Source organism: Callithrix jacchus, chromosome 13 (genome assembly GCF_049354715.1).
Source record: "Callithrix jacchus isolate 240 chromosome 13, calJac240_pri, whole genome shotgun sequence".
NCBI lineage: Eukaryota > Metazoa > Chordata > Mammalia > Primates > Cebidae > Callithrix > Callithrix jacchus.
The window spans coordinates 42,263,573-42,288,671 of record NC_133514.1 but is presented as its reverse complement, the minus strand read 5'-3'; the positions used below and the strand labels follow the sequence as shown (position 1 = coordinate 42,288,671).

General features: G+C 42.4%; 1 protein-coding gene and 2 pseudogenes across 4 annotated transcripts; all 3 read right to left on the bottom strand.

The window, feature by feature from the left end:
- Positions 1-193: 193 nt before the first annotated feature.
- Positions 194-1,837, bottom strand: LOC144578833 (keratin, type I cytoskeletal 18 pseudogene; annotated as a pseudogene).
- On the bottom strand, positions 1,712-23,474 carry GOLGA7 (golgin A7). Of its 3 annotated transcripts, none has more exons than XM_008979377.4 (6): positions 23,379-23,474; positions 22,980-23,112; positions 15,483-15,635; positions 7,285-7,386; positions 6,155-6,217; positions 1,712-3,110 (listed from the first exon to the last, which is right to left on the bottom strand). In XM_008979377.4, exons 2-5 carry the CDS (start codon positions 23,088-23,090, stop codon positions 6,170-6,172), a joined length of 414 nt encoding a protein of 137 aa, XP_008977625.1. In that variant the 5' UTR covers positions 23,091-23,112; positions 23,379-23,474; the 3' UTR covers positions 1,712-3,110; positions 6,155-6,169. The 3 variants fall into 3 exon arrangements, with proteins under 3 accessions (XP_008977625.1, XP_008977626.1, XP_008977624.1); XM_008979378.4 differs by lacking the exon at positions 23,379-23,474 and adding an exon at positions 23,328-23,366 and having other exon boundaries at positions 6,155-6,222; XM_008979376.4 differs by lacking the exon at positions 23,379-23,474 and adding an exon at positions 23,328-23,366.
- Positions 10,907-13,348, bottom strand: LOC100415405 (ADP/ATP translocase 3 pseudogene; annotated as a pseudogene). The gene has a single exon (XR_013525632.1). The product of XR_013525632.1 is annotated as an ADP/ATP translocase 3 pseudogene (transcript).
- Positions 23,475-25,099: the final 1,625 nt, after the last annotated feature.

Sequence of the window (25,099 nt, the reverse complement as noted above, 5' to 3'; positions counted from 1 at the left end):
GGCAAGAGAATCACTTGAACCTGGGAGGCAGAGGTTGCAGTGAACCGAGACAGTGCCTTTGCACTCCAGCCTGGGCAAAAAGAGCAAAACTCCATCTCAAAAGAATATATACGTTTTTTTAATTACCATGGACTATTCCTTTTTTTTTTTTTTTCCCACCTCTCAACTTTTTATTGGCTTTTTGCTCCCCAAAGGGTACTGTTTCTGCTGGCTTAATGTCTCATAACTTCAGTGTCACTGGTCTCAGATACCACTTTGCCATTCACTATCTGGTCAGTGATGGTTTTAGATGGTTTGCATGGAGTTGCTGCTGTCCAGGGCATCACGAGTATTGAAGTCCTTGCTGTCTTCCAGCAGGCGGTGGTAGGTGGCAATCAGCCTCCAGCTTGACCTTGATGTTCATTAGGGTCTTGTACTCCTGGGCCTGGTGCTGTCCCTCAGCCCAGGTCTGTGCCAGCTCTGACTCCAGGTGCAGCAGGATCCTGTTGAGCTGCTCCATCTGCAGGGCATAGCAAGCCTCCACCTCCCTCAGGCTGTTCTCCAAGGGGGCCTTCAGATTTCTCATTGACTCCAGGTCGATCTCCAAGGATTGGACTATACGTCTCAGCTCCATGTCATCTCAGCAGCTCTGACCTTGGCAGACTGCGTGGTGACCACTGTGGTGCTCTCCTCAATCTGCTGAGATCAGCACTTGTCCACTACTGTTGGTTCTTCTGAGCCAGCTCATTGTATTGGGCCCTGATGTCTGCCATGATTTTGGTGAGGTCCTGAGATTTGGGAGCATCTACCTCCATGGTCAACCCAGAGCTAGCAATCTGAGTTTGTAGGCCTTTTACTTCCTCTTTGTGGTTCTTCTCCATGAAGAGCAGCTCCTCCTTGACAGCCTTGATCTGTCTCCTGCTGCAGCCGAGTGAGTGACACTGGTATCATCAATGACCCTGTGGAGCCTATGGATGTCGCTCTCCACAGACTGGCACATGGCCAGCTTTGTCTCGTACTTGACTCTGAAGTTATCAGCAGCGAATGTGCATTGTAGATCTGCAGAATGATGTCAATATTGTTCACAGTATTGTGAAGATCTGAGCCCTCAGGTCCTCAGTGGTCTTGAAGTAACGGCCCCTAGTCTCTGACCTAGGGTCCCTTCTCCAGATGCTCCCAAATTTTGCTCTTCAGCCTCTGGTTCTCAGTATCCAGGCTCCTCACTCTATGTAGGAGGCCAGGCAATCGTTCAGGCTTTGCATGGTCTCCTTCTCATTCTGGAGGCCCCCCATTCCTGCCAGACCCCCTGTGGCCAGGCCTCCAGACCCCAGAAATCGGCGGAGCAGGACACAGAGATTTGGGAGCCTGAGCCCCTGGCACCTGCACAGACGCTGGCCCTGTTGCTGACCGGCTGGGTGCCGTAGCTGGCTCAGAGCCCAGGCTGGTAGTTTGTGGAGAAGGTGTAGCGAGTGGTGAGGCTAATGCTGTCCAGGGAGGAGAGCAGGAGGACAGGACTCAGGTTTTGCCAATGACTACTCCTTGCTTTTTACCTATAATATACCAGCTCTGGTAAGATAAAACATAAGAAATTGAGAGGTATGACACAGAAATGTAAGATATTTTAAAACACTAAGCCTCACTGAATACTACACTACTACAATTCTAGTATTATCTGCCAAATTTACTGTCCTATCATTTACCACCAAAACCCACTAATATGACACAGAGACACTTTGTTTAAGAAAAGTTTTATTAATGTGTTAATATTTCAGCAAAGTTATTGCAACCGGTTGAAAATGCAGACACACTGTTACAGGCTGTAAGGTAACAAGTTTTACACAATTAAAATGTTACACATACTTACGGGCTTTATTGAATGACTAACAGACGCATAAAAGAAATTAAATCTGAAAGACGAAATCCAGTATTAGCACCTACAATATTTCTGACAGTGAAACTTTCAATGGTCTCCCTCTCTTAATGTATTTTTAAACTCTCTCCCAAATACAGTGCTCTCAAACCCAAGGATGAATGAAAGGCATAAGCAGCCCTGATCCTAGGAACATACAGTCAAAAGGAGAGCTACAATACTGACTCGGACTTGAGAGATTTTCTTAGAAATAACTTACTGTACTTGACCCAATCATAAGATTTCTTGTGCACTGAATACTGTATATGAGAAAATTCTGTGAGTCATAAGGTTCGCCAGTAGGGATAGTTAAAAATTAGTAATATACAGTATTGTTCCTATCAAATTTTTTTCTCATAAGTTATATTTATAACAAAACTATAATTATTTTTTATACTTGCTTATTACATATCCAGGGACATAGCAGGAACATCTAAGTGTTTGATGGTTTGGCATCCACTTTATTGTGCTTACTGATTTTTGATGAACAAGCAACACACATCACATCTTCTCAACATTCAGGGTAATGCAACGATGACATAAAATTCTCCAAAGAAATAACTGGAAATTGCATTAAATACTGCTTTAATTAGGAATAACTGCTCTGATAAAACAAATAACATTATACAGTATTTTTTCAATGAGCTTCGGTTTGAGAAACTAAATAGTAGAAACAGATCTTAAGATTTGAGTCATGGCAAAACCGGTAATTCTTTGAAATCTGGGAGATGAATTAGCAAAACCACAGTCACAGCCAACCCCTCACCAAAATCCTGGAGAAAAGCATTTTACTAATTTAGGGGAACAAGATGGAACACTGGCTAAGATACGACTCGTTGAGGTCTAAAGCCACCTGAGAAGCTGGCCCAAGGAATGAAGAGAACCAATGGTACGTACTGGTGGCAGATAAGAAATAAGCTTTGCACTGGGCTGACCAACTGTGTGTTTTATTAAATGGCTCTGAATAAAAAAGTGAAATGCTTCATTGTGTTTTCTCAGGAGCTAATCAAAAGATTACAGAGTCCTACACGATTTGGAGACACAAAGTGGATGCTGAGCGACGAGAGGTCACTCCAGGTGTGGAATTGTAGAAAGTGAGTCCTTGGAGTAAATGGCACCGTGGCTCTGGCAGCAGATAGAAAGGAATGATGCTCTGGAGAGGAGGTAGGGACACTCTGCGGTCGGCCAGTGGATACATGAGGGGCCCGGCTGGAAGTGGGATCTGTAATTAGATGGAGAGGTAAAGGTTTGAGAGAGATGTTGAAGATAATTTGTAAAACCATTTTTCTTCTATCAACTGATATGAGCTTATATGTGGTCTATGTTCTACTAACCCAGGATTTTATCTACTAAAATATCTTGGTACCATTTGTCTAAATGAGTCTACAGCTAAAAAGGCTAAAAATCTGTAAGTCCTATATATTCACATCTCTGACCAAACACACTGCCATGGAGCCAGGCTGCCTTGACTGCTGTCTACTAGCTGTTCTTCCTTGGGCCAGTAACTTCAATTCCCTGCCTCTGCTAACTCATCTGAAAACCAGAGGTAACAGTATTTACCTCACACGGTTGTTGTGATGATTAAAATTAAGCATTTAGAATAGTGCTGGCACATATGTGCCAACAAACAGCTGTTTTTATTGTCACTAATTAATTGTGATGGAATAATCATGTATTCCTTTTCTTTTTTTTTTTTTTTGAGATGGAGTCTCATTCTGTCGCCCAGGCTGAAGTACAGTGGTATAATATCGGCTCACTGCAACCTCCGTCTCTTGGGTAAAATCAATTCTCCTGCCTCAGCCTCCTGAGTAGCTGGCATTACAGGCATATGCCACCATGCTTGGCTAATTTTTTTTTGTATTTTTGGTAGAGACAGGGTTTTATCATGTTGGTCAGGCTGGTCTCAAACTCCTGATCTTCTGATCTGCCTGCCTCAGCCACCCAAAGTGCTGGGATTACAGTCATAAACTAATGCGCCTGGCCTTGTATATCCCATTTTTATATAAAGATGGAAATCCTAATTCACAGAGAAAACACCAGTGTATCTAACAATAAAGATGTAATAAAGATATATGCAAGATATTATAAAAATTAAGCTTAAGAACAGTGCTTTGGTTTAAAGCTCTTTTTAAAAATAACGGCCCTCCTCATGTTTGCATAGTCTTTTAAGTCACTAATTCCCATATATTGCTTCAAATTGCAGACAACGTGCAGACTGAAGAAAAAAAGAAGAAATGAATAAATTATGCTTAGAGTTTCCCTCCCTTCTCCAAGATCTCAGCCCACACTGTGTCCTGGACCTTGGGAACACATACTCCAAAAAGGAAATTGTGCTGAACAAATATATCTGCATTCCGGAAAGATGGTATCCAGAAGTTCTTAATGTAAATCTTTCCCACCGTAAAATCCCACAGTTATTTGAATATTGATAGATTAGCCTCTGGTGTGTAATTGCTCAAACCCCAACACATGATTACACAATAATAGCTGTAAAATGAGTCATGATAAAAGGGCTGTGCCAAGTCATCACAGCTGCAGTTGATACGAAAACTTATCCCATGGCATGGAACAAAAGCCACACAGAAGGTTCCTGGTTGTTTGTTTGAGAAGTATCAGTTTGAAAATTGTACAAGAGAAAGTGTATGAACAAGTAACACTAAGTATTCCGAAACAAAGGCTGCCCCCCTCCTTTTTTTTTGAGACGGAGTCTAGCCCTGTCGCTCAGGCTAAAGTACGGTGGCGCAATCAACCTCTGTGTCCCGGTTCAAGCAATTCTCCTGCCTCAGCCTCCTGAGTAGCTGGGATTACAGGCGCCCACCACCATGCCCAGCTAAAAGTTGTATTTTTAGTAGAGACGGGGTTTCACCATGTTGGTCAGGCTGTTCTCGAACTCCCGACCATGATCCACCCACCTCGGCCACACAAAGTGTTGGGATTACAGGCGTGAGCCACCGTGCCTAGCCAACAAAGCCTTTTTAAGGAAATAAAATGTGGCAGAGGATATCATGATTTAGATATCGGGCTTTCAGGAATTCAGGTGACACATTCCCTAGTGCTAAAGAAGGCAGCTCTGGAATGCTGCATGGGTTGCAGAATTGAATAAACTATACAGGAGCAGACAAAGTGTATTTTTTTTAAAGTACTGAACAAGAGAAGGGGATAAACCTCTAGCATAATCTGATGAACTCTTCCCTTTCTTCACAATCCTGCTGCCGCAAGTACTGAAAGGAAGTATGGTATAGAAGACAGGGGTTTAATGGTCAATCAGACTTGTGTTCACATCCCAATACTTGTTAACTGTGTGACCGTGGGAACATCATTTAATCTACTTAGAGCCAAGTTTGCTCATCTGTAAAATGGGGAAATACTATGCAGATTTCTTGTGAGATTCAGAAGTACCAATTGTATAATACCAGGCATATAGTAGGTGCCCTCAAAATCAGAGCTTTTATTAATGTTGCCCTAGGAATACCTATGTCTGCTTTGATACATTCTGTGTCTGTGCTGTCTATTAATTAGTGACAGAGACCTGTAGGCACAGTCAACTGGAAAAGCACAGCAGCAGAACACTTTCTACAGGAAGGCCACGTAACTGAAACTGGTAGAAATAGTGAACTGCTACTTCCTGTCACTTAGAAGGCTATGCTAAAGTACTTACGGCTTATGACTCTGCCTAGAGATTATTAGTATTAATTTGTTTCTTACTTAATAAAGGGTAGTATCTGAATATCTAAGGACATTAACACTGTAAACAAATGAATGAAATTTATGTTTCTACTCAGTAGGTAAGGTTTCTTCTACAGGGGTCTGAAGCTACTTAAATAAAATAAATGGAATATTCAGAATCTTCCTACTCCCCTCTGAAATGTTCCTTTGCTTATTAAAGCCATCTGTCATATAGGCAGACATCTCTCAACTCATTTTTATATGCAAAACCCAAGTATTTATATGCCTAGGATAGTTTTGAAATATTAAAACAAGCCAAGTAACCGCCTTCCCTCAGTCCCCCACCAAAGTAACAACAAAACCATTCTGAACACAATACAGCAGGAAAAAAAATCAGAAATTCTTTATCACCAAATAGAACTTGGGTTAAATAAACATTTTAAATATCAAGCTAATATGGCGACTAGCTTAAGTTAACACAGCAAATATATCACTATTTAACTGCATGATTTAATGATTTATTTGCCATAAGGGGAAGAATATTCATGCATCCTCTAAAATTGCAAAAGCTGCATACAGGCTATATCATTTCATATTTACCTTTAATTCTATGGTTTATCTTCCACTGCTCATGCCTCTGTCTTCATAAATGGTAATTTCAATCTAAACAGCATGGCTGTTAAGAAAACACACTACAGGACACAACAGATAAAGGGCACGTGGCAAGGTGGATGGTGTGATCTGCAGACTTAGCTTTCAGTTTGCTTTGCTTATTTTTAAATTATTAAATTTTTTTCCTACGTAAGTTTGCTTTCAATTTGCTGAAAATTTTAAGAAATATAATTATTTATAGTAGTCCGCATGTAGTTCCTTCACAAACACCGATGATTTATGTTTTGAAAACAAACAAAAAAATTCTGAAAAAGATGTTTTATTTGTAGAACTAGGGAGTTTTTAACTGAGAATCCATGGAGGTAATGAATTCAGGGATTTAAAAATGCCCTGAAATTATATGAAAACTTTTTTCTTGGGAAAGGAAGGGTTCATGACCCCTGAAAGTTAAAGAACTATTGTTGCAGAGTATAATAAAACTGCTGAAATTATCATCAGCTGGAAGGCCTAGGATTACGTGACCTAGGTTTTTTGAAATAATCATTTACCCATTGCTCAGTTATCAAGCTAAATTACTTTTTGCAATTTTATTTACAAAAATCATGTAGTGATTTTCAAAGCTTATTGCCTGTAAAAATATGCACAGTATGTCAAAGGTAATGAAATTATACATCTGGCAGCTATAACTGATTTCAACTAGTCAGATGAACCCATGGAACTGCAATTCATTAGGATGACAAGTCTCACCACACACTATGAGTTTATTCATTTCAAAGGGGCTTCAGGTTCAGGATTTCTGCAGCTGAAGTGCATTACTCAAACCACCCCCATTATTACTACAAGATGCCCTCAGAACCACCAGGAAAGATGGTGACTAAATTGGTAAACAAACCACAGAGATCTGCACCATCCAATGGAAGGAGAGCCATTGCCTTAATAGAAAAAAATGTTGGAGACCGGGGTGGGCGGGGGGTGGTTTACAGTAGGTATGCAATTCACATAGAAACTTCCTAAGGCAAATACAGGATGGGAGTTAATTCTCTCTAGCCGATGCCAAACAATATCAACATTTTCTTTTTATAAATATTTAGACCTTATGATCCAGACTAAAAAGATACAACTCGCAGTCCTCGCTCAATGGGGTCCGTCAGGAGGAGGCCTTGTGGAGCATATATCTTCTCATTCTGCTCTTGAATGTATTTGGAGACTTTCTTCAGAACCTGACAGAAAGAAATACCACAGCTTTTTACAAACTTCATCAGATTTCCCTTTAAGTGTTAGTGAGATCTCAAAATATTCAGGCAGTAGGAATTTGTTACTTGGCTCACATGAGTTACATATGACATATAGCAAAGTGTGAGGGACTCTTCAAGTCAAAAATATCTTCAATGTAATGTAAATAAATTCAAATGCATACACAGCATGGTGAGAACTAACCCCCTCCTTCCTACTTTCCACTTCCCAGTCACCTCAATCCTGCACGTACAGAAACACAGATGGTTATATACACAATGGCTGCTCATGCTTCTCTTTCCCTATTCATAAAGTGTTGTTAATGTGGCATCCTCTAAAATCAAGGACAGATCTTGGCCTTGCCATTTACAAAACTTAAAGGACTGCTTCTTTCCTCTGTACAAGTTCATCAATTTAAAGTAATGATGAAAGGTTGGTCTATAACAAAAGGTAGTTCCGTTATTTCAAAACCAAAAAGTTTATATCCTTTGTAGAGCATGTGGGCATTAGCTGCCAGGGAGTTTCTGATAACTCCAAGTGTCTTATGTCACTTCCATGAATGCATGTAGTGCTATTCCGCAGTTTGCTCATTTCCTAGACAGGAACTTCAATTTATAAGTTTAGTATTAAGCTTGTAAAAGTCAAAGCAAATGTAGACAAAAACCAGATAGGATACAAAGGAACTTCTGGAAATTGCCAAATCTCCAGCTTTAATAAGGGCAATCTGAGACAGATAAGCTAGAAGAAAATAAATCTTAATAGCTATATCCAAAATCAAAGCGTTACATGTTTTATTTCAGGCTCAAAGTCATCATAACCTTTTCCTGGCTCTAATGTTCAAAGAGGCTTTAATCCAGTTCTTTAAATTACCATATATTTCCTTAAATTCACACTATTAGGAAACAATAAAGTCACAAATGTGATCACAACTTAAAAGGGAAAAAGAACTGTATGAAAATAAAGTTGGACATTAAGCAATGATTTAAGTGTGGCTTATATAACATACAGACCAAACTAACAAATTAGGATGTTGCGATTTAGATGCTTTGGTATAAACTGATTTAGAATGTAAAAACTACATGTTTTGTATAAAAAATTTTCTTACTGAAGGAAAGTAATTTAAACAGTTTATTCAAGTATTCTTTGGGGATTAAAAAAATCCCATGTTTTATGCTTCTTTAAAAAAGCTTAAGATTATTGAAAGAGCAGTCTGCATGATTCTTATATACAATAAATTAAGAGTACTATTTCTAAAGAGAAGTTTTTTTTTTTTCATCTTAATTACCTGAAGCAATGCATGTATCATTCTCCTACTTTCAGCACTCAAAACATTTGAGCTGTGCTTGGTCTTTATGAGCAAAAAAACCCTTTAGGCACTATCTTCACATCAGAGTTTGTCAATCATCCTGAAATAATGAATAGAAGGAAGTAGCCCATAAAGGTGCCCAACTCAGGCTTCTCAATCTTTTCTCCAATTTCCTTCTCAGCTCACCTGCCAGAATTGGAAACTGGAGACTCAGTCTCCCTTCACTCCAGTCCATTAATATTAGGGAAGACACTCAGAAAAATGCCTGCATGGCTGGTTTCAAAGAAAGGATTCCTTCAGAATAGCCTTCCCTCCTCCTTTCTCTGGGTACAGGTTACTAGCAAAGAAACAGCATTCCTTTATTTGGTTCAAGCATAACTTCATTGGGCAAGGATTTTTTTTTTTAAATAAACTTTAGTAACATTGATGTGCACTTGGGTATCAGTTCAGAAAGAAAACAATTAGTTTTCTTTTCGTATAAGGGCTAAATCTTCTTATAATATTTCAGTGAAGGCAACACTGTCCTTAACAAGATGCTTTAAAACTCTTAGTCTCAAAATAAAAATTAAAACAAACAAACAATAGAACTCATAGTCTCTTTAGTAGTGGAAAAGCATTAATATGTGTAAACTCATACCATGATCTCATAAAGGACAAAGCACCACTCTCACCCTCAAGAAACCTCATGCTGACATTTTATTCACACTTTTTTATTTTTGGTAAATCGATGTCAAAGCAAACCATACTATTAAACAAAGTTATCTGTTACTCTCAAGTCCTCAATAAAACTTCAATTTGTATGATATTTACAAAGTTAAACACAAACTTGGAAAAAATCACTGCCCTCCCTGAGGATATTAAACTGGAGAAAGCCTACTAGACCTTCAAGAAAAACAGCCTAATGAGGCTAAGTAGCACCAGCGTCTTAAGTGTTTTCAGAACATATTCAAGTTCTCTCCTGTCTTCCTTCTAGAGATTACAGCGCATAGGCAGAAGGGATGTTTTCTAGTTCATGAACAAGGCAGAGAGATACTGAGAGGAGAACCTTCTACGAGCCTATTTGTTCCCTAATTATCATGGGTAGCAACAACAGAGAAATAACACTGAAGTCTTTATCTTCATTTTAAATCAATAAATAGTACATTCTAGGGAAAAATGCATGATTGTTCTAGTGAGTTTTAAAAGGCCTATTTACAATTTCAAAAATTTAATACACATGACAAAGTATAAGCACTGTTATATTTGGCTTACTGTTTGCAGACTAGGAATTTTGATGTTTAAAACAATAGAGACTAAATGACTCAACCCCATCCTTTCCTAAGTAGAAAATAATAACACAAAAATTCCTCAGAAACAAACTGGGGAACGGAGAGAGCAGCTGTGCTTACATTTTAATAATTTTATCAGAAATACAAATACACACTTCTGTTTAAAGTATATCATACCTTAACTATGATCATTCCAGTTACTAATGCTGCACAATACAGTTATCCATGTTCAGTTTCTACAAAATACCACCTATTTTTAAAATGTGGCCATGCCTTAAATTTGCTTTCTGGGTTACTTTTATTTGGTCTTTACTGGCTTTATAATATTGGCTCTATAAAAAGAAAGGGGCCTTACTTACACCTATAAAACAGTACCTTACACAACGTCTACAAATCCAAGTTAAAACATATATTGTGATCAACCCAATAACCATTGTATTTCTGGTATTAAAGACCATCTTCCAAGACTATTGACTGGAAAGATTTTAACTGAGATCTGCTAAGTGTTTTCAATATCCAAATAAACTAGCAGCTGGTTAAAAGATTACTTATACTTGAAAATAAAAAATCGTAAATGGGTGTACAAATATCTGATTAAAATTTATGTAGATAACTTCATTTAAAATCTATCTCGGCTGGGCATAGTGGCTCATGCCTGTAACCCTATCACTTTAGGAGGCCAAGACAGGAAGATGGCTTGAGGTCAGGAGTGCGAGACCAGCATAGTCAACATAATGAGACCCCATAGTTTTTTTTTTTTTTTTTTTTTTTAAGTTAAAGTAAAAAAGACTGGCTGCTGGGTGCAGTGGCTCACATCTGTAATCCTAGAACTTTTGGAGGCCAAGGCAGGTAAATTATTTGAGGCCCAGGAGTTTGAGACCAGCCTGGCCAACACGGCACAAAAATCACTGGAACCCAGGAGGCAGAGGTTGCACCTCAAGAAAATACTGTTTATTAAGCACTAACAACATGAGGCAAATTATTAATTCTAATATCCATTTGAGAGAATTCAGAGAGATTAATTTGTCCAAGATCTCATAATTAGCATACCCTGACTAGCACCCAATAACCATTTTTTTTAGAAATGACATCAGTACTTCTATTTCAGCAAATATACATTGACAAATACAAATTAAAATTTTATCAACAAAGTAATGACAAGCCCTTTAATACTTCACTAAGCATGAATAAAATACTCAAGAGATGTACTTCTACCTTAAACTGGCAATATTATGGACTGCTGTAAATATCCATATGAATTCAGCTTTACCCTCCCCTCCCACATTCAGGGCTGACTATCAGCATATCCCTTGGAGTTGGTCACCTCTTTACACCTCCCCTACTCCCTTCCTCGTCCAGACTATCACTCTTGCCTGGACTTCCATGGAGATTCCTATTTTGTTTCACTACGTCTACTCTTAGGCCTTTTTTCCACAAAGCAAAGAAATCTCTTTAAAATGAAAATCTTGCTCGGTGCTGAGGCTCATGTCTTTAATTATCACCCTCTCTCTGTTCCCAGGGCCCATCAAGCTCTCTGGGCCTTTGTGTATGTTCATCTTTCTGCCTCAATGCCCCAGGCTTTCCATCCTTCACTCAACAGCTTAAATGTTTCCACCTCAGAGGCCTCTTGTGACCACACATTCTAGGTTAGGTCCCGCCTATTATTTTCTATCATAGGCCAGTTTGTTTCCTTCAAGGCACTTATCATAATGTATAATTTTGTTGGCTTTATTTATGTTTCCTTGTTATCAGTTGTCACCACTTAATTATGAACCCCACAAGGTCAGCAACCATGTTTGACCTGCCAGCACTTTGCTTAGCATATAGGCTTTCAATAGTTACTGAGCAAACAAATCCCAAGCCTCACTCACTCAACATATTATTACAGAGGAGTTACACTAAAACAGACTGAAAACTGACACTGAGTCTTGATAACTTCTGATTCTGAAAGCAAACAGGAATGAAAGTTAGCTTCTCTGTGTGGTATTGACAAGGAAAGGAAGAGCGTGGTCTTTTTTTTTTCTTCTTGTTTTAAATCAATAGTTAAACACGACTTGGGTCCTACAAGCATCTGGACTGCAGGTCTGAGCACTGGAGTGTCTCACCTGGGGGCCCGAGGCCATGGTTCCCTCCCCCCACCCCGCTGTGATCCGGCACCGATGGCTGGATCACAGTGCACCCCCTTTTCTAAAACCTTCCCTGGCAGTCTACAGGCAGGATCCGGCTGGGAAAGAGACTGGAATTTCTGGAAGGTTGGTGGTCGGCTCGGTTGAGAATTCTGCGTGGTTGTGTTGGTGTGTGTGCGTATACATGTGTGCATGTGATGGCCGCGCCCTTAGATTACCTTCTTCAGCTCGTCGTACACAACCAGCACGAAGGTGCCCCTCATGCCATGGAGAACTTTGGACCAGGCACCCTTGAAGAAGGCCTTGCCCCCCTCGTCTCTGAAGATCTTCCGCCAAGAGTCGACGGTGCCCTTGTACATGATGTCAGCTCCTTTGCGGCCCAACTGCATCATGATGTGCCGGCGCACCGTGCAGAAAGGGTAGGAGACCACGCCGGCCCCAGCCGTCACCGTCTGCGCGATCATCCAGTTCACCACGATGTGCGTGTTCTTGGGGTCGGGCAGCATGCCCTTGGCCATGTCGGAGACGCCAAAGTAGGCGGCGCGGTAGATGATGATGATGCCCTGCATGGAGACACTAAAGGACCGACATGCGGACGCCGTCGGACTTGGTGATCTTCACCAGGCAGTCTCCCGGGCTGCGGAACTCGTGCTCCGTGCCCGACTTGCCCACATCGGCGGCCAGGCGGGTTCTGATGAAATCCAGGGGATACACGAAGCAGAGGGAGGTGACGCCGGCCACCCTGCCGGAGGCCAGGTTGCCCGCAAAGTACCTCCAGAACTGCGTGTGCTTGTCCACGCCCCCCAGGAAGATCTGCTTGTACTTATCCTTGAAGGGGAAGTTGAGGGCTTGCGTGGGGAAGGAGCGGATGACGTTGGCCAAGCTGCCCCTCCAGAAGGACAGCACGCCCTGCTCCTTGGGGATGCGGATGATGCAGTCCACGATGCCCTTGTACTGCTTGTCGGCGGCGATCTGCTTGCTGGCATGCTGGACCTGCAGCAGCAGCCTGACCCGCTCGATCGGTGCCATGGCCATCTTGGAGATGGCGATGCCTCCAGCCAGGAAGTCCTTGGCGAAGGAGATGGCCTGTTCCATCATGGTGGTGGGGCGGCCAGCGGAGCGGGCGGACAGACAGAGAGCAAGTGCAGAGAGTGAAGGGACGGTGTTGCTGGATCAGCCCTGCTGTCGCCGGGTCCGAAAGGCGAGCGTGGTCTCTTTAAATGATACAGAAAGGGGCAGGGAAGTGCTGGGTAGAGGAGGGTGTGGTCCCTGGCTAGCGCTCGGTCTCCAGGCCAGTGCCCAGTAGGTGAGGACAGGAATTGTTTTCCTGTCCAAATGTTGCATTTCCACCCTGGCCTGCCATGCCCCCATCCTCGCCTATGAAAACCGAGATCCTAGCAGGCAGATACATAGGTGGCTGAATGTGGAGAGGTGTACATCGGTGGAGGAACACACAGGATGTCGAGAGGAAAACACTGGCATAGGAGCTCACCGGATCGCTGGTAGGCAATCAAGTGGCGGAATGACGTGGAGTTTGGCCAGGGTGGTTGGAGAAGAGCTGGGCTGTTCAGCGACCTGACTCCAGGGGAAAATCATCTCCCTTCTGGCTCCCCCATCTGCTGAGAGCTATTTCCACTCAACAAAACCTTGCACTCATTCTCCAAGCCCACATGCGATGGGATTCTTCCAGTATACCAAGGCAAGAACTCTGGGATACAAAAAGCCCTCTGTCCTTGCAATAAGGCAGGGGTCTAATGAGCTAACACAAGCTGCCTATGGACCCTGTGAAACATGCTCACTGGGGCTTTAGGAGCTGTAAAACATTCACCCCTAGACACTGCCATAGGGTTGGAGCCCCACAGTCTGCCCATCTGTATGCTCCCCTAGATGTCTGAGCAGCAGGGCACTCAAGAAGCAAACCATGCCCCCACCGCACGCCCTGCGACGGGGGACAAGAGAACTTTTCCTGTTTCAACATGGGAAGGATATAAATAACGATATTAAATATACCTGTTTATATGAGATGGAATTATAATAACAGCATGGTAATGAAGAATACAGCAGCATTTTCAGCTACAAGCCCTAAAAACTGTGGCTGCAACTACATGCACTCGCCACTACACGGAGTGTAAGACATTTCCATCAGATGGGGTAAAATATATTCCTATAGCATTTCATTTTCTAAGCACTGTCAAAATTCAGTGATTAATTTACAGTCACTTATTTAACATACATTAAATGAGTGCCTGATATACCAAAGGCATGGTGTTAGGCATGAAGAGGGATACAAAATGGTTAAGGCATTGTCCTCAAGAAAAATACATACTTTAAGGGCAAATAAGACAAGAACATAAACTGCTACACTCCAAAGAAGAGTGAGGCAAGTACCAGAAAAGAGATACAAATAAAATGTTGAAGGGACAAAGAGAAGAGAAAGAATTCTGACTAAAAGAGAGAAAAAGTTAGATGGAAGTGAGACCTAAAGGACTGGTGGGATTTGAACCTGGGAAGATGGCATTCTAGGTGGAGGAGAACCACAGTGGCTATGTTTGCTCACCAGGGAGTGATGGAGTTTGGCTGAGAAAGTGAAGGAAGGAATGGTAGGTAGCGCTAGAAAGGTAAACTGAGGTCAGCTTGAGCAGGGCCTTGAACTTTATTCAGTGGCAAAAAAATGGGAAGCCAGGAAAGGTCTCTGACTTGGCAGAAGTAGTAGGGGAAGTAAATCTCTGTTTTATGAACACAGTAGCAGATAGTTTAGAAAAGCAAAAGGAGGGAAGAGATGAGACAAGTCAGACTATTTCAACAGTCTAGAAGAGAGAGTAAGTGCGTACCCTAGGACAGTGGCAGAGGAAATCACAAAAACTTAATGACTGGGAAAATGGAAGACATTTCAGTCTTTCCCTCTTCTTTATCCCCCACGCCCAAAGATGGTACCGGAAAGACAGGGGTTCTATTGACAAAATGGGGAGGTGGAAAGTTTGACTTCTGGTCACCTTAGGTTGAGAAATCAGCAATTGGGAGCTACCAGGCAGCTGGAAAGAAAAGTTAAGAACTCAGGGCGGGAGGACACAGTGAAACTTAGGGAAATAAAGTAAAAACATTCCCAGAAAGCTGAGTAGGAGAACATACAGATTTTCTAACAATATTCTTAAGCGTAAGCCAGTCTGAACACTGACATGTCAACTGCAACTGAACACACCAATTGTGACCTGTTTGGAAAGACTCAGGACTATGTGCTCTGTACACAGGTGCAACAACACAATTTGAATGATAAATGCCCCTAAATATGTTATGGCAACTATCACGATGTAAGCATCAATATGTAATAAACTCGCCTTTTTCATGATTTTAAGAGATTTTTGTGAAAACAAATGTAGCCTTACCTTCTCATAATGAGTTTCCATGCATAGGAAGATGGTATATGCTGTTAAACAAGCCAAACAACCTTCAAGATATGATTGGCCGCCAAGCTTCTCTGCTTCTGCATAAAGGTTATTTAGAGTTCGAACTGTTTCTTCAAACTGCTGTCTATCAATCTGTAGAGAAGAAAGAATTTAAAAGTACGTTTTGGAAAAAAATAAAAAAAATCAACGTACTAATGCATGCTCTCACTAATTTATCTTGTTTTGTCACCATTCGTAGCTAACAGTTGACCATTTTTTTGGTGATTAAATCTGGGTCTAAGTTATCGAAACTGCTTAGTTTTTAAAATTTTATCCCTTTTATAAATATTGGATAGCTTCAAGGCTCAATAAGGTACTTTATTATTCTTTCTACTGAATTTCAAGTAACTTTAGACTACTCCTCTTTCCATTGATTTAGATTCACATTTACTGAGCACCTACTATCAGATACTATGACAAATCTCAGAGAAAGATAAAGCATCTCTCAATCCTCAAGAGTTTAATTATGCAAGTAGAACAGGTATGTACACATAAAAATGCAGTAAGCTGACAGGGTACTATCGCATAGGCAAATATAAAGTCTAGTGGGGGCACAAGGCTAAGTTTTCTTTATCTGGGGAGAGCAGGTAATCTTAAATTGAGTAACTAAAAACTGGAATTTACTAGGTCAAAGGGAATGGTATTTTAGTAGAAGGATCAAAAGGCCTAAGTTCTGTATTCTGTTTAGTCAATCTATCTCTTTTAAAGTAACTATCCTGTTACTAAATAAGGTAAAATCTGTTAAGGTAAAATCTCAAGCTAATATACAGTTTTTCAAATAAAGTCATTCTTATTACTTCTTCCTATTTGGTGACACCATTATCTTAAATTTACACTAATACTACTACAGGCTGAGCATCCCTGATCTAAAATTCACAGGTCAGAGAGGCTCCAAAATCTGAAATTTTTGAGCACTGATATGACAAGTGGAAAATTCCACACCTGACCTCATGTGAGGTGTCACAGTCAAAATGCAGGTGCACAACACACAGTTTATTCAGTGTCCCCAAGGGAAAAAAGACCCTTCCAGCCCCAGTCAGCTGCCGTGTATCTTTTCTATGCAAAGCCAGATTCTCCCATGCAAGCATGTTCTCAAAGGGTAATAAGATGATTCAGTGTACACACATTTTGTCTCATAAAGTCATTTAAAATATTGTAAAAAATTACCTTCAGGTTATATACAGAAGGTGGATATAAAACATAATGAATTTTGTGTTTAGACTAGGGTCCCATCCCCAAGATAACTCATTAGTATAAACAAATATTCCAAAATCTGAAATACTTTTGGTTCCACACATGTCACATAAGAATCTGTACTGTCACCCATCGTTTCACTCAATCATCTGCTTTTACTTTATTCTTCCAATATAACTTTATTGCCTTCTAATAGTACTTTGTGTAACAGATTTCAAATTTCACTATTTCATCCCAGGACTTTCAAGGGCCCTTAGGAAAGCATTCATCCAATACTGCCATTCTTATCTGTTCACACTCTAGGCCTTCTCTTACATAAGGATTCCCTTATTTCTAAGATTAATAACTACTTATTTATGAATTCTCTCTTTTGGAGTCTTTCTTTAAAAACACTTTTTGTTTGGCCTTTCTTTCCCCCTCTTTCCTGGCTGCTATGAACCCTATTAAGTCTTTCTTTATAATAGAAATGACTCCAGAAAAAAAAAAAATCAGTCTGGTGTGGTGGCTCATGCCTGTAATCCCAGCACTTTGGGAGGCCAAAGTGGGTGGATCACTTGAGCTCAGGAGTTTGAGACCAGTCTAGGCAACACAGTAAAACCCTGCCTCTACTGGCCACAATTAGCCAGGCATGGTGGTGCAAGCCTATAGTCCAAGCTACTCAGGAGGCTGAGGTGAGAGGATCGCTGGAGCCTGGAAAGTGGAGGTTGCAGTGAACCAAGATCTCACCACTGCACTCCAGTCTGGATGACAGAGTGAGACCCTTTCTCAAAAGAAGAAGAAAACATATCTCACTCTTGTCACCTAGGCGGGAGTACAGAGGCACAATCTTGGCTCACTGTAACCTCTGCCTCCCAGGATCAAGTAATTCTCGTGCCTCAGCCTCCTGAGTAGCTGGGATTACAGGCATGCACCACCATTCCCAACTAATTTTTGTATTTTTAGTAGAGACAAGGTTTTGCCATGTTGGCCACGCTGGCCTTGAACTCCTGGCCTCCTGTGATCTACCCGTCTGGCCTCCCAAAGTGCTGAGATTACCAGCGTGAGCCACGGCACTTGGCCCCAAGAACCATCTTTCTCTTTCTTTCTTTTCTTTTCTTTCTTCCTTTCTTTCTTTCTTTTTTTGAGACGGAGTTTCGCTCTTGTTACCCAGGCTGGAGTGCAATGGCGCAATCTCGGCTCACCTCAACCTCTGCCTCCTGGGTTCAGGCAATTCTTCTGCCTCAGCCTCCTGAGTAGCTGGGATTACAGGCACATGCCACCATGCCCAGCTAATTTTTTTGTATTTTTAGTAGAGACGGGGTTCCACCATGTTGACCAGGATGGTCTCCATCTCTTGACCTCATGATCCACCTGCCCTGGCCTCCCAAAGTGCTGGGATTACAGGCGTGAGCCACCGCGCCTGGCCTAACATCTTATTTTGTGAGATAAAGTCTTACTTTGTCTCCCAGGCTGGAATGCAGCAGCAGGGTCTCGGCTCATTGCAACCTCCACCTCGTGAGTTCAAGTGATTCTCCTGCCTCAGCCTCCTGAGTAGCTGGGATCACAGGCGTGCACATCACCACGCCTGGCTAATTTTTGTATTTTTAGTAGAGATGGGGTTTCACCATGTTGGCCATGCTGGTTTCAAACTCCGGACCTTAGGCAATCCGCCCACCTCAGCCTCCTAAAGTGCTAAGATTACAGGCATGAGTCACCATGCCAGGCCAAGAACGTAATCTTTTAAAGTGTAAAACAAATCATGACCATCCATAAGCTATGACAATTCTTTATATTAGAAGCAGTTGTAGTCATTGTTTTGTCCTTTGTGTGGAAAATGTGAGGAGTCAATGAGCCAGTGGCATGCATTAGTTTAATGTAACCTCTAAAGTGGTGTTGGCTCTACCCATTTTTCAAAAGGAGTTATCTTAAATTTCCAGGAATATAAGAGTTTTGGACAAAGGCTAGGTAGGTAAAGATGGCCTTTAAGCAATTCTTCACTGAGCTACCCCTTGAAGATGTGGTGTCAAAGCTGGTCATCCGGCAACCTAAGTCAGAGTTCTCATTCCTGAAAACAGACTGAGGAGAGCCCAGTGAACAAAGATGGCAAGCTGTTATGTTCACCTAATTATGCCTAGGTTAATGCCTTCAATTTGTCCACCGATAAGTCTACAAAAGTCTAAATAATACCAATCACATTTGATGTGCCTATAATTCCTTGAATTATTTCTATTTCTTCATGTACAATACAATTTAAAATCATGCATTCAACCCAGAAACATCTTATTTCTTCCAAATTAGAATTACTATTTATCCCAGGAACCCTAATTATTATTTTTTAAGTTTAGAGACAGCGGCTCGCTATGTTGCCCAGACTGCTTTTGAACTCCTGGTCCCAACTGATCCTCCTACCTCAACCTCCAAGAGCAACTGGGATTACTTGGGTGCAAGTCATCAAGCCCAGCAAGAAACACTAATTCTTATGAGTTATTTTAAGATTACAAGGCCTTATAGGATGGAGGCAAATCATATGTCAGTTAAACAAACAAAAAAAAGGCTGGGCGCGGTGGCTCAAGCCTGTAATCCCAGCACTTTGGGAGGCCGAGGCAGGTAGATCACGAGGTCAAGAGATGGAGACCATCCTGGTCAACATGGTGAAACCCCGTCTCTACTAAAAATACAAAAACTTAGCTGGGCATGGTGGCGCCTGCCTGTAATCCCAGCTATTCAGGAGGCTGAGGCAGGAGAATTGCCTGAACCCAGGAGGCAGAGGTTGCGGTGAGCTGAGATTGCGCCATTGCACTCCAGCCTGGGTAACAAGAGCGAAACTCCGTCTCAAAAAAACAAAACAAAAAGGGGAATTTAAGCAAAGGTTAAATGGTTAAAGAAAAGTAAATGCCAACAAGTTTTTGAAAGGTTATTTTTAAAAAGGAAAATAATGGGTAACAATCACGGAAGGCATCAGTAAAGGCAAATGACAACCTTCACAAGAAAGGGCTCAAGAGAACAAAATTTTGGCATCTGTATCTCACTACTGTTAGGCTATGAAAAACAGTGGCCAGTGTTCTCCCTTAGGTTCCTGGACACTGATACAGGAGCTGTATCAAAATTTAGAGATATGAGAAGTTGGCCGGGCGCGGTGGCTCAAGCCTGTAATCCCAGCACTTTGGGAGGCTGAAGCGGGTGGATCACGAGGTCAAGGGATCGAGACCATCCTCGACAAATTGGTGAAACCCCGTCTCTACTAAAAATACAAAAAATTAGCTGGGCATGGTGGCGCGTGCCTGTAATCCCAGCTACTCAGGAGGCTGAGGCAGGAGAATTGCCTGAACCCAGGAGGCAGAGGTTGCAGTGAGGCGAGATCGCGCCATTGCACTCCAGCCTGGGTAACAAGAGCGAAACTCCATCTCAAAAAAAAAAGATACAAGAAGTCAGAGCCAAATAAAACTGGAACCCACAAACATCAAAAGTCAGAATGGAGAGAAATCAAGTTCATTTTCCCCGAATTTTTGTTTCTTGCTGAACTATACAATAGAAAGCATGGTGAAGCCTGCAGTGATCACATATCAAGGGTGGCAGGTCTAAGGTAATTACTAACCAGATGGGGAGACTTATTTTTAAAGGGAAATAAGGGAATAAGTGCCTCAATTAGAGTTCACTCATTCTTCTACCCAGACCACGGATAACTAAGAGATCTGTATTTTGGCTAATGAGAATAAAGTTTGCTTTAAAGAATTGTTCTGGCAACAAAACGCTTAAGCATCAAAGTATTACATTCTAACAGGCGGCAGAGAAAATGAACTTGTTAACAGACAGAACCTGTCCTTTACTCTCAAATTAAAGGGCACAAATGTGTGTGTATTTTTTAAAAATGCTTTAAAATAACACAGAACACTTGCATATTCATCTCTTTCTCTATTACGTTGCCAAGTGTGATGCTCTCACAAAAGGAAAATCAGCCCCAATGGCAGAGCAGTAAGAAAATTTCTAGGGTAAGTAGTAGAGTAACAGATTATCTTTCAGTTTTTCATCAAAGCAAGGAGAGTTTAAACCTATAATTAAAATTTAATCTCAACACACATACATGCATACACACACAATCAAAGCTTTTCTGGTGGTTTAAAGCATAAGCTAGTGTTTTAACCCAAACATTTAAAAAGAAAAAAAGAAATTCAAAGGCACAATTGAATAGCACCATGTAACATTCCATATCGTACTCAGTACCACAAGCAGTTCTGGGCTATATGAAGTTAAAAGAGGTAAAAGGACTCCAGAACTTAGAAACATCCATTTCCCAAGATCAGTGGAGCACTTACCTACACTGTACTTTTGTACTTAGATTACAAAATAAAGGTTCTGCCACACACAGAATGGAAAGCTGATGTCTGATTCTGCATACACACATTTAGCTCAAATATATGAGGTTTAAGTGCTGCTTTCAAACCTTAAAGCAAAGGAATCTTTAATGTCCAAATAATGGTGGTGAAAAAGAATATATTCTGAGTTTGAAGTACATAAACTGTATGTTATAGTTTCCAGAAGAGGCTTAAAAATAAAACATTTGTTTGACTCCATGTAAATCTTTTCATTTATTTTTCAAGACAAGTGTTGCTCTGTCGCCCAGGTTGGTGTGCAGTGGCATGATCTTGGCGCACTGTAACCGCCTCCCAAGGGTCAAGCAATTCTTCTACCTCAGCCTCCCAAGTAGCTGGGATTACAGGCGCCCGCCACCATGCCTGGCTACTTTTTCTATTTTTAGTAAAGACAAGGTTTCATTCACCATGTTGGCCAAGCTAGTCTCGAACTCCTCACATCAAGAAATGTACCTGCTTTTGCCTCCCAAAATGCTGGGATTACAGGCATGCCATGCGGCCCAGCCTGATTCCATGTAAATCTTAACATGTAAAGCACATCAATTGTGATAGTAAATTATTTTAAAATAGCATTCAGTAGCTCTAACCAACTGGCCAGTTGCTGACTTTCTACCTCTTCAAACCACTGTGGGTAGTTTCACCTACTGTGTCGCTGAGTTAACTCACAACATAGTTGACAACATACTGCAGCATTTAAATGACTTTTCAGAAACAAGTCACCTTGCCATCTTTTAAAGGCATATTTGATTAATTTGCAGTTAAAGAAACATATTTCGGCCACTAACCTGCCAATTATTATGTCAAAATGAAGGAGGCAATAATGGATCATTGTTGAATTCCCAACCATGGCAATAGGGCAGTACAACCCACCTCACTGTAAACTGTAAATAACTGCTACACATTTCTCTATACAGACTCATACACACCTACTTATCCCATGACCAGCATCTCTCAGCCCCACACCCAAGGAATGCCTAATCACCTCTCAGGCCCTGCCCTCCCTGTCACAGAGAGGAGAGAGCCACAAAACCTGCTCCCAGCTCATCAGAAATTGATCCCTGAACAGGAAACAGAATCTACGTAACATGGGTCAAGACCAAAAGAATCTTTGGTTGAGTGTACACACGTGGGCACACAAAAACACAGACAGGCACACACTCCATTACCGCTACAAGAAGATATAATGATTTTTTAAAAAAACGTTTTGCTAAGTCTGAAAAAAGGGGAAACAAATCCCATTCTTCCATTTTGCAGGCAATGCTGCTCAAAAGACCTATATCCTGATGACCATTTTGATATGCAAGACAAACAGGTAGCTCCCAATGGATGTGATAAGTTTAAGGCCTTGTTCTGAGATATTTTCCTGTCCAGGCCTATCTAACGCTCTGTCTCTTTAAGGTTCCACTGTATCGCCTGGCAACGCACTTAATAAACCCTTTCAACCAAACAGTGGGACCAGCACAGAGGCAGCAAATACCAGTCATGAGAATGATGATGATTCCTCATGCGCGGAAAGATAGGAGAATATAGCTTACAACCCGGTGACTGAAGTGGCCTGGAGCCTCAGGAATTGGCTCCTCATCGCTGCCGACAAAAACCCGGGGTGCGGATTTGGGGGAGTGCAGCAGAAGACTGCTGGGTCCAGATTTCCGGCACCTGGCAACAAACTTCTGTAAGGTCGTCAACCCCGGCGATCGGCCTATCATTCTTCCTCCTCCAAACACCTGTCTTGCTTAGTGGCTCTCTTCTCACACCTTTGGCCAAGGCCCCTTCTGTGCCTGGCCTTCCCCAGAACCGCGGGGCCCTCAGCGGCCCGGGTGTCGCCCACAGCCCTCCCGTCCCCGGTGAGTCTCCCCGCTCGCCCAGAGCAGGCGTGGGGAGCCAGGCTGCGTACCCGGTTCTCCAGCTCCGCAGGGAACTTGGTCTGGAACTGGCAGCGTGTGCCACTGCTGTAGTCTCGTTGAATGAACACCTTTCCCGACACCGGCGCCTGCTGCGGCCTCATGGCGAGGACGGGACGGGCCGCGCTGCGGGATCGGGGAAACACCAACCGCGGTTCAAAGCCCAGGCCTGGACCCGGGACTCCGGCCCACCAGCCCCTTGCCCTCACCCGCCGCCCAAAGCAGCCCAAGGCCTCCTCCGCCCCACTCCCCTTCACTCATGCTGTCACTGCGGGCCTTAGCTGCCGCCTGGCCTAGGCCCCGCGCCCCCCACAACCCGGTTAGGCCCGGGAAACACAAACCCGCCTCCTCTGCCCTCCAGTTGCTGTCGCGCTGCCTTCGCCGTCACTTACGTCCTGCCGCAAAAAGCCTCTTCCTCGCCCCTCAGTTGGGCTTCCTATTTCAAGCCTGGGAGCCACTCTCTCCTCCGGCCGTAAAGTGACCCTGCCGAAGCTGAGCGCTGTGGGGCTGGGCCTAGGAAGGGGAACGCTGTGGGAGGGGCCAGGGCCAACCCCGCCTTCCGCCCGGGCCAGGGTTGTTTCCGGAAAGAGAGGGGCGGGGCGAGCTGCGGGGCTGCAGCCGGCGAGAGCGCGCGGGGTCGTGAGGGGTGGAGCTTCTTTGCTGTGTCATTTCCCTAGTGATTGTGGCAGGTAGTTCCCGATCGCTTACTGTGAGGGGTTATTTTCGTTCTTGATTAGACTTCGCAGATTACGTGTGGGTTATGCCACCCAACTAATACACAAAACAAAAAATGAAACATAAAAAACAACACCCGCTCCCCAAACCTTCAAACACAAACCGCTCATCGTGTTCAGAAGTAGAAAGCAGGCGCGAGAGAGGATCCATTTAGTCCCTGGACTCGTGAGACAGGGCCAGGAAGCGAGGACGAAGAACCTACCTGGGCCCCAGCGTTGAGCGCCCCCGCGTTGAGCGCCCCCGCCCTGACCCTTCTTTGGGGATGGCTTTCCTCTCACTCCCCCCATTTCAACCCAGCCCCCACCACGCTCCTCAAGTGACCCAAGGGGGCAAGCAATTCCGCTCCCGTTGGCCACTGGCACTTACTTTACTCAGCATCTCTTTGCAAGGGATGCTTGTCTCTTGGTAATACAACCTGTTAGTACCACTGTCTTTTACATATTTTAGTTTAAATATGAAAAATTCTCTTGTATTTTAAAAACAGTTTTTTGCGAGATAGAAATGACATACAATAAACTACACATACTTAAAGCAGTGGATTTGACAACTTTGGACATATGAAATCACCCATAAACCATTGTCACAATCAAGGTAGTAAAGCTCCATTTCCCCGAAAAATTTCCTCCAGCTCCTTTGTAATCCCTCCCTCCTGCCTATCCCCAGACCCCATTTCCCAGGCACTGATTTACCTTCTGTCACTATTCATTAGTGTTCATTTCCTTGAATTTTATGTAAATTGAATCACATAGTGTATACCCTTTTTTTTTCTTTTTTGGTCTGGCTTCTTTCACATAGACTATTTTGCAGTCCATCTGTTGTTACCAATAATTCATTTCTTTTTGATGCTGGGTAGTTATTCCATTGTATGGCCATCCCAGAGTTTGTTTATCCATTCACCTGTTTGTGAAAAATGAAATAACTGAGAGTTCCTCTTCAAAACTTTCCTCTTATTAAGAATAGACAGTAGACAGTAGCTTCTTTAAAAAATTAATTTACCCCAAAACCTTTGCTGATATTCCTAAGTAGCTGTCAGTTATCATAAGGAAAGCAGTGTCTTCTGTGCTCTTGATTCTTACGTTTAGCCCAGATATTTGCCCTGACATGTCTGGACAAGCCCAGTCAAGCCTTAGATCATAGTTTCCTCCTCTTCCATATTTGGAAGTGTTTTTGTATTTCTCAGCATTCCACCAGTTACTTACTCTTTTCATTTTGTTCTCCTCTGCCTTTATGTCTTTAGGAAAGTTTTAAGCTGTTAGCCAATTGAGTGTAGCCTAGACTGTGAGATCCAGTTCTAGCCAATGGAATTAGGACACAGCTGTAGGGGCCAGGTGTGTTAGATATTATGCCTGCTTTTTCTTTGTTCATTGCACTCTCGTGG